The sequence below is a fragment of the Amblyomma americanum genome, chromosome 1 (genome assembly GCF_052857255.1).
Source record: "Amblyomma americanum isolate KBUSLIRL-KWMA chromosome 1, ASM5285725v1, whole genome shotgun sequence".
NCBI classification, from domain to species: Eukaryota; Metazoa; Arthropoda; class Arachnida; order Ixodida; family Ixodidae; genus Amblyomma; species Amblyomma americanum.
This window is the reverse complement of record NC_135497.1, coordinates 430043814-430052967: the sequence shown is the minus strand read 5'-3', so window position 1 is coordinate 430052967 and position 9154 is coordinate 430043814. Positions and strand designations below refer to the sequence as shown.

Here is a 9154-nt window from a genome sequence, read left to right as displayed (position 1 = left end):
ATTGCTCCTGTTGTTGCGACTGAAAGAAGAATGAAAAGGACAGTGCACGAGCCTGCCCACTGGCTCAAGCTGAGCCACAGTCACTGCCACGTTTACCTTGGATTACCTGAGCTAATCCACATTCATTTTTTTTCTTCCAAACACACACCTGAGTTTCAAGAAGAACGAATGACACGTAGCGGACTACTGTGGTTTCGCGGTCGCACTAGTTCCGCAGCCTCCGCTTCGTTGGCGGTTATATGTCGTTCCCTTCACCAAAAGAACTTTTTATTGCCTAGTACTTTAAGCCACAGTCGCAGATTTGGCCGATGCAGTCAGAGCTCTGGGCCGGGGGCGGTTTAAATGGAAACTCAAAATTGGTTTTTGAGGAAAGGAATTGACGCAGTAACTGATTACTTACCTCGGAGGACACCAAAACTACGCCTTAAGGGAATGAATAAAAGAGAGAGAGAAAGAAGAAAGGAAGATAGATGTGCCTTATTGGAGGTCTCTGGGATAATTCCGGCTAAATAGGGGCCCCGCCGCGGTGGCTCAATGGTTAGGGCGCTCGACTACTGATCCGGAGTTCCCGGGTTCGAACCCGACCGCGGCGGCTGCGTTTTTATGGAGGAAAAACGGTAAGGCGCCCGTGTGCTGTGCGATGTCAGTGCACGTTAAAGATCCCCAGGTGGTCGAAATTATTCCGGAGCCCTCCACTACGGCACCTCTCTTCCTTTCTTCTTTCACTCCCTCCTTTATCCCTTCCCTTACGGCGCGGTTCAGGTGTCCAAAGATACATGAGACAGATACTGCGTCATTTCCTTTCCCCCAAAAACCAATTATAATAATAATATAAATAGGGATATTTACCATGCACTGATATCAGCACAGGGGCGAACAAGGCAACCGCGTGCCACACGTGTCATACGCCGACTAAAAGATTGATAACTGAAGTGTCATTCGCCGTTTGCGGCTCGCTTCAGGCGTCCGGCGAGAAAGTGAACAAGCTATGCGCCTCTCCTCCACTCAGAACTGAGATAAATTTTACGCTACAGCGTATACAACTCTTTCGAGGCAAAAACCATCCGTGTTGTCGGCACCACGTGTCGAAAATATCTGGGGATGCCTAAAAGTCGTATCATGCTAACCGTTTGCCGCATAGTGTTTCGAATGGTGTCATACGATTCAGTGTTTCGTGCAGCATAAATTTATTTGTTAGGTTAGAGCCTAGCTTGCGAAAGGGACTCGAACCTGCACCGTGTAATCGGGGACTGAGTAAAAAAAAATGCATCGTGGTAATTAGTGGTCTGAGGAAGGGAGAGGCGCACATCTGCCTACCAGGGTCAGTTGACAACTCAATCGTGCTTTGAGGTATGTGGGGCCTGAGAGAGATGTGCGCTGCCTGCCTTGTCGCTGACAATGTTGCGGCAGAAACGCCGCACTGGAGCGATAGGCCGCCTGTGTTCGTAGGGCTCATTGACGTTGGTGTTGACAACATTGTAGGCTTAGAATAGAAAGCATAACCATCTACTATCGCATCATACGCTTAAGGCGAAGATTAAGTGTCCTCTACACTTTTTTATTTCATTTTTTGAAAAGGCGCGGATTAGGTGCTGGCAAAGAATCGTGACAGTTATTGTGAGTTTCCTTCAGATAAAAGCATATTTTTTCGTAAAGCGGAGTATGTGTCCAGGCTGGCACGAGCTGCAGTGGCTCAGTGGTGAGGATGCTCGGCTACTGAGCCAGAGTTTCCTTGTTCGAATATCACTCGCGGGGGCCGCGTTTCGATAGAGACGAAATGCAAAGCCGCCCGTGCGCTGTGCGTTGTCAGTGCAGGTTAAAGATTTACAGGTGGTCGAAATTATTCCAGAGCCCTCCACTACGGCCCCTCATTCTCTCTATCTTCTCGAAAAGCCGAACAGTGCGGTTCGAGTGTCGACCGGGTTGTGAGAAAATTCATTCGCGATGCCCATTCCGCAATAGCCTTTTTTTAAGCTCCCTCCCCAGCTGGCGATGCCCGCGGAACGCCGTGCCGAATAGCGGGTCTGTGTGGATGGAGATGGCCGCGTTTCGATTGAGGCCATCCATCGATCCATTCGTCTATCTGTCCATCCGTCCGTACGTCAGCCCGCCAGCCCGCCCGATCGTCCGTCTGTTAATCATTCAGTCAATCAATCAATCATTATAATAGTATTTAATCAATTAAGGAATAAATAATTTCTAATCCAATAGCTTTCGACACCGCGCTCGCCATGCGTGCGCGTGTGGGCCTGTCGTCTACTCGGCTCGACGATTTACGCATCTGCTTTTCGCGGCGTTTGTTGGGGGTGGAGGGGAGCTTTTAACCACGCATGTTTGTGGTCCGCACAATGCACAAGACCAATTGATCATCGGGTAAATAATGCGAGGCAGACTCTCTACATTACGCCCCGTTCTACGTACAGATGCGCCAAGAACATATAGACCACGCTTCTGCGTTCAGCTTGTTCAGTCGCGTTGTAGAACAGAAATGTATATGCTTGCAACCTTTATGTGGACACATAAAAGTTAATATTACTTACATATGCATGAAAAATCAATTTCTATTTATTAAGTAATTCATCAGAGGAATTTGACCGCCGAAGCGTGGTCCATATTCTGTCCACGACCGTACGCCGTGTTGCATATCGTGAAGGAAGCCATATCAACGCGCTATTTTCTTTTCTGTTACAAAGTTCCCCAGACGTTTTGAAACGTGGTCGAGCTGTCCTACAGGCAGACAAAGTTCTAAACGAGAAATCAGCTCTCTGTGAGCGTTACTTACGGCACTTCAGGGACCTGTGAACAGCGGCGCAACAGTCAGTGTTCTCCGTGATAGACCGGCGCTTACCAGCGACGCGGTGCCAGGAGTTTACGGAAATATTTCGGCGTACCACTAGAAGATAAAGCATCCAAGAAAAGGTAGTGTACATTAAACGCAGATATGGGGCCGCCCCCTGAAACTGGAGCGTTTCGAAGTAAGTGCCTCTTCACGTGATGATCTTACAGACCACAAAGGATGAAGGGGCTGTTTCAGACCACTTTGTCTCTTCTGTTTGAACTTTCTGTTGTTTCTTAAGTTCAAAGGTGCGAATTTCAAAACGGGTTATTGGTCCAGAAAGCAAATCGCTGCGTATGATTACATCGCAGCCTTCACTGTGTGTCCGTTGAAGTATCTCTGTCTTGAACAAAATGCACTCAATACGGCGAGAACACGCGGATATCTGCGACGGTTTCAGTGCAAGCGACCAAAATAAGAAGGATCGATCGATCGAGTTTAACCAATGAAAAAAAAATTTCGAAGACCTTTCAGAGGTAGGTTCTCTTCTCTCATACAAAGGACTTTGGGAAAAATGGAGGCATTTAAGGAATCTACAAGCGTCCTGAGAAAAACTGCGGCATGAAAAGTTTCAGTGCGTCCTGTACTAGAATAGCACACGCAACAGCACGTCCAAAGCGTAGGTACCTCAGCAAGCTACTAATTAGTCAGTCGTCTTGCGAAAGGAGACCTGCGGAAACCAGAGATGTAACACTTCCTGCAAGCTCAAGCTATTGTATATGAATCGCACAACGGAAGCGTAGCTGGTGACGCTCTAGGTTAAGTTCACGTTTAAAAGTTTGAAATACCGAGAATGTTTACTACATTCGAATCAGTACGAAGGCACGGAGTTGTGCTACGTAGAAGTCGACGATGAGCGGCCATTACATCCGGCCATTGTTCTTTCAGATTGCCCTTCTGTCCTGACTGAGCTCTTTGGCTCGAGTAGCCACCCTGCTGATCCGTTCCCTAGGATTTTTCATTCCACCACATATTAAAGAAGTGCCTTTTCAATGGCATCCATTCATTGCGGCATTTACGATAATGTGATTGCTATTTTTTAGAAAATTCTGCATTTGCGAGCATGTGGTGCCATTAAATACAAACACTGTGCATTTCGCAGTCACCCGATTTCAATGTTTCCTGCAACTGCATTCCTAGAGTCATCAGCCTCTTTTTGCTACAGCGGATTTTCAGCACTTGGCATTCCCAAGGAGTGTCCGCTTATGCCGGTCAAGGCAATGCGGGGTGCCCATGACCCCCTTCTGGTCCAGAATACCAGAATTATTCTTTATTTGTGCCTATCACGATTCTCACGCTGGAACGACTGTGAATCACAAGGTGAAATTGAATAACTTGATCAACTTCTCTCCTGTCAGCGGTTTGCTACACTACGAAGTGTGATCTGGAGATTCCCCTCTCCCGATTAGGAATTCCTCATTCTATTCCGGTTATTCTCTCATGTGGGACAAGCGCCAGAGGATAGGTTTAAAAACCAGTGTGCATTTACGTTCATAGCTACATAATTAAGTCAGGGAGATTGCTTTGTTAGATACAATTTATTATGTTTTTCCTCTACTGCAAACTTTCTCCCATGTCTCCCATGTCAATGCGTTACTAATGTTTAAATGTGCAAAATACGATCGCCGATCCCCCACTGTCAGTGTGTGCCATTCCACCAGAGGCCGACAACAAAAGTGACGGAACAATCTTCCTACGCCAGCTGCGGGCTCGATAGAGACGATTTTGATCGCTTCAGAACCACCGGATTAGTCTCACGTAGGAGGCGACGATGATCGGGAAGTGGCGCGGGACAGAGCGCTCGCACTAGGCCAGTTGCGAACAACCTCAGGGTTGGCCAATGGACAATTTCGCTTAAAAAATGGCGCCCATCGCATTAGTGCTTGCGCCCGAAAAATAAATAACGACTCATCAGTGCTTGAGGTCGCAGTCAGGGTCCTTCCGTTGAAGCAGCTAGAGCAGATGAGAGCTTGTTCTGCTGCTTCAAAAAGCTGGGCCATCGCTTGCGAATGACGACATTCCTTCCGAACGAATGTGTTGCGTTAACAGTGGGGCAACAAGTTCTCACTCTCACTTATTACTTATCGGCGCTGAAACACACACCAGGAGCTTTATTTAAAAAATGCAAGCCTTTAGCACGCGCCGCTTAGCCTGAATCTGCCACGCGGCCAGCCTGGCTCAGCGCTTGGCGCGCTCACTACTTCACACTACAGAGAACAGCGCCACCTACGAGTGGCATGAAACGGAGAAGCTCCCCTCGCGTTCCGTACGTGTCACCTATCCCTTCTTAGGCATCATAATCTTTAACTCACGTAGACATCCTAATCCCGAGCTCATTTGGTCGTTGACTACATCTTCCTAAAAGACAGGTAACATTCCCACTGCTCACCTTTCAAGTTTTTGCACGCAAGCAGACATTTTCCTGTCCGCTCGTGTCCGGATGACTTTCCACTGCTTACCACCTCATGCCTGAACGTCAAAAATCGATAGATGAAAAGCCATGCCAAACCGACGGAGGCATCTTCACGCAAAGAAGCCCACTTTTTTATTTGCACCCGCACCTTTTGCCTAATTTCCCAAGCTTCGAAGGGTCTCGGACGCACTTTCGTGTCTGGCCATTGCTGGCCTAGAAGCTGGTCGCTGAGCGCTGACGCTTCAGCTGTCGGAGGTGTTCCAGGCGGCAGTGGTCGTCCCTCTTGCTCTTGAGCGCGAAGAGCTTCCTACAAAAGCGGCACTGGAAATTACCGCGGTTGTGGTGGAGGCGCTTGTGGGCATGGGCAGAAGTGGCGCTGGCGAACTCAGCGCCGCACTTGAAGCACCGCCGTTCGCCAATGTGGGTTCCCAAGTGCAGGCCCATGATGAACTCGTTCCTGCACAAGCGGTAGCAGATAGGACATGGCACTTTGATGGGCCGGGGCTCGCCGCCAAAATCATGCTGGTATATCTGGTGGGCGATTAGACGGCTCGGAAGGTGGAATCTTCTGTCGCAGAGCCAGCACCAGTGTATGGTGTCCTCTCCTGCGGGCCTGATGTTCAGCAGGCGACGCCTCTGGTCCGACATGTGACGCTGCTGCAGAGAAAAGAAAGCGGGATGGTCGCTCAAGGCACCTTTACGAATCGCACTCTCGCTGTCAATAAGGTTCGCTTACCGCAATTGTTCTGGAGAGTATTTTTGTCACATGTATTGGTTGAAGTGCATGAATATCACAAATTCAATGTCGCAAACACACGTACGGTATTTATCAACTGACTGGACCACTTTAAACTATATTAAAAAATATGTACGAACATATGCCTGGAAATTTGTAATGGTCATTGTCAGTGGTGTCTCCATTAGTTGTTTATTGGCTCACCGGTGCGGGTTTCCCTGTCTACGTTGGACATATACTAGGCAGGGTAATATTTACTGCCACAGTTTTTTTTCACGCTGACTAGCGTGATGATCTCGTATGCAGTGTGCCGCGCATGGAGAGTCTGATTGATATCTCAGTACTTCCAGTAAATAGAACCCTGTACAGTGTATGCGTTCACATAGACGAGAAACCGTTACCTGTGAGCCAAACAACCAATGGACACACCATGGACACTTACTATTACAACTTTTCAACCAGTTAATATGGTTCCCTTTTAAAATCAACTACCAGGCTCCAGAAAGTTCATGAGTACCGGTCACCCTCTGAAGTTATTGTCTCTACGAAATTATCTCCTAAAGAAAGCGATGATCATAGCCTTCATAAAAATTGTGCGAACAAAATCCTCCCGTCGCTGGAGCTGTTACAGGCCTTCCTCTGCCCTCGTGGCGAAGAAAGCCTTTGATGAGCTGCCTCTTTCGAAGTCTTAGATTGGTCCTGGCATAGCTTGGTCTGAGTCGTGAACGTGACTTTTCTGATCTCTGTCTGGGTGCACGCCTAAGGTGAGATATCGTAATAACACGTCTGGTATCCTACACAAAACTAACTACCTTGGTATTTTGCAGAAACCGCGGTAGTTCAACAAAAGCGAGCTCTGGCAGAACCCAGTATCACCTTGTGAATGTTGCTTTTAACCAGCATAAAACAATGGTCATTGCAATCCTCTCAAAATTACTTCCGGCATTACGGTCGCTTTTTCTCTCTTTCGCACATATTTTCAACAAGAGTATACCTGAACTAAATATTGTGGAATAGAATCCCCAGGCAGAACAGCAACTGAAATATTTTACTTATTTAATACAGCCAGTAATTATAAACCTCAATACAAATACAGGCCTACGTGAGCCTACGGAATGTAAGCATAGTTTACCAAAAGTTTCCAGGTTAATCCTTTATAGAAAAACTTCGATCTGCATTTTAGCCTTGAACACAGTGAGAGTTGAGCTGCTAAATTACAAGGGAGTGATATGAGCAGCCATGAATAGTATTGAAATAAATGGTTATATATGGGGTACTCATGGGCAGTGACGGGAGCATGCGCGTCGGATATATGCAGTTTTTTTCGCTTCGTCCTTATTTGCAAGTGTTGTTCACACATCATGAGGACCCTCTAAATAGAGAAAACTTAAATGATCTGGCAGAAATGTAAAGCATGCACATTGCTAGATTGTACATTGAGTTCATCTGCCCTTTCTTAACAGTGAAAGGGTCTCCCTTATGTTAACACTGCTAAAATCTTTGATTCGGGTGGAATGCTTGCACACAGCTATCGCTCACAAAATAGCAGGGGAGACTGATTCGGTATTTTTGCCATCTGCGGTTAAACGCCCACTCTGTGACCAACAGAGACCACCACAGCCACTGAGGATGCCGATGGTTGTCGCAATAAAGACGGGGCTTACCTCTTCTGGTGGTACATCGGAATCGTAGCTTTCATTGGAGGCCTTTCGCTAGGCTTCCATCTCGGCCAGCGAGGGGAACCTGATGGTAAGCAGCCGCGCGATGGTCTCCCGGTCCATGGCACCGGTCTCCTTACGAGGCAGTGTAAGTCAGAGGAACAGACGAGGCAGAGCTGCAACCGCCCAGACCCAGAGGTAAGCGGAGCCGGCGCAGCGGTTGGACGGCGCGGAGCAACACGTCAACGATGCGACATAACTCGTGAGCCAAGCTAAGAAGAAAGAAGCGCCACGAAAGCGAAGAGGAAGAGACCGTGCTAAAATAAATGGGCAGAAAATGTTGTCGGTATTCGCGTTTGCTAGCTGAAAAGCGCCGTAAATTCCTAATGCGTCTTGAAATCGAAGGATTCGCTGGATATCAGTTTAAAACTCGGGGGTCTTCATATTTTAGGGTAGCAGTGCGACATGTCAATTGCTGCTTTTTCTGCATCGGTAGCTCTGAAACCCATCGACGCGTGGGAACCAACCTGCCGACTAGTTTGTACACCACCGACGCTTGTAGTAAACCTCACGAATTATCGCTCATACCAATCGCACACTCTCTGTGAATAAATATTCGTGAAAATTCCACAAACGCCAAGCTTAATAATAATAATAATAATTGGTTTTTGGGGGGAAAATGTTCTACGCTGAAGAAAACAAAGATTACAGCTGCAGCTGCGCCACTAGGCGATCCGTCTCTACACTTCAGTCAGCTGTGAAAAAGAACTCCTTCAATCTTGTAGAATGAAGACTGAAATAAGCCTATAATAAGAGGAAATTCGCAGGGAAGAGCCTAGCGCATAAATAGTGCCATAAGAAAAAGATAAATTACAAATTCGTTGCAGCATCTTTTAAAAGAATGATATCTAAGGCTAATTAGGAATACATTGCAAATCTGAACACCTATTTTTCTAAACCAGTCAACCAGAAGTCTCTCTATAGATACATGAAACGTACTAACGTGCTTCCCTTTTCTCATATCGTTCAGTCCACAGTGTTGCCCCCTCGAGGAGAAAAAGACCAACAGTAGTCTATAGCTCAAGGCCTGGCTGGCCGTTTTCATGTTCGCACTGCCATTCCTTCAACCCTGTTTCATTTGGGTGCAGACTTCACTAGGGTCTCTATATCTCATTTTGCGTTTCTAGTAAATTGTCATCAATATGCTGCCAATGGTATTGACAGAGTAACATTTGGCATGCTTGAAATACTAATGCAACACTGGCCCGGACCTCTTGCAGATTGTCAGATGGTCTTTTGAAAAAGCCCGGATTCCAAGAAAATGAAAAACAGCGAAAATAACGTATTTTAATGCCAAAAGACATGAAGTGTTTTGATCTCGACAATATTCGGCCGACTGCTCTCACTTCAAATTTGGTTAAGCTTCTAGAATGGGTACTCTTCCGCTGCCTCACGAATACTGTTCTTCCACTTCAAGGCTTCAGCGAGGCCCAGATTTGTTTGCCCCGTGG

General features: G+C 47.0%; 1 protein-coding gene across 1 annotated transcript; it reads right to left on the bottom strand.

Annotated features, from left to right (window-relative positions):
• Positions 1-5358: 5358 nt before the first annotated feature.
• Positions 5359-7929, bottom strand: LOC144103863 (uncharacterized). Its single transcript, XM_077636570.1, has 2 exons — positions 7650-7929; positions 5359-5906 (listed from the first exon to the last, which is right to left on the bottom strand). The coding sequence occupies exon 2, from the start codon at positions 5895-5897 to the stop codon at positions 5463-5465; it is 435 nt and encodes a 144-aa protein (XP_077492696.1). The 5' UTR covers positions 5898-5906; positions 7650-7929; the 3' UTR covers positions 5359-5462.
• Between the last annotated feature and the right edge of the window lie 1225 nt (positions 7930-9154).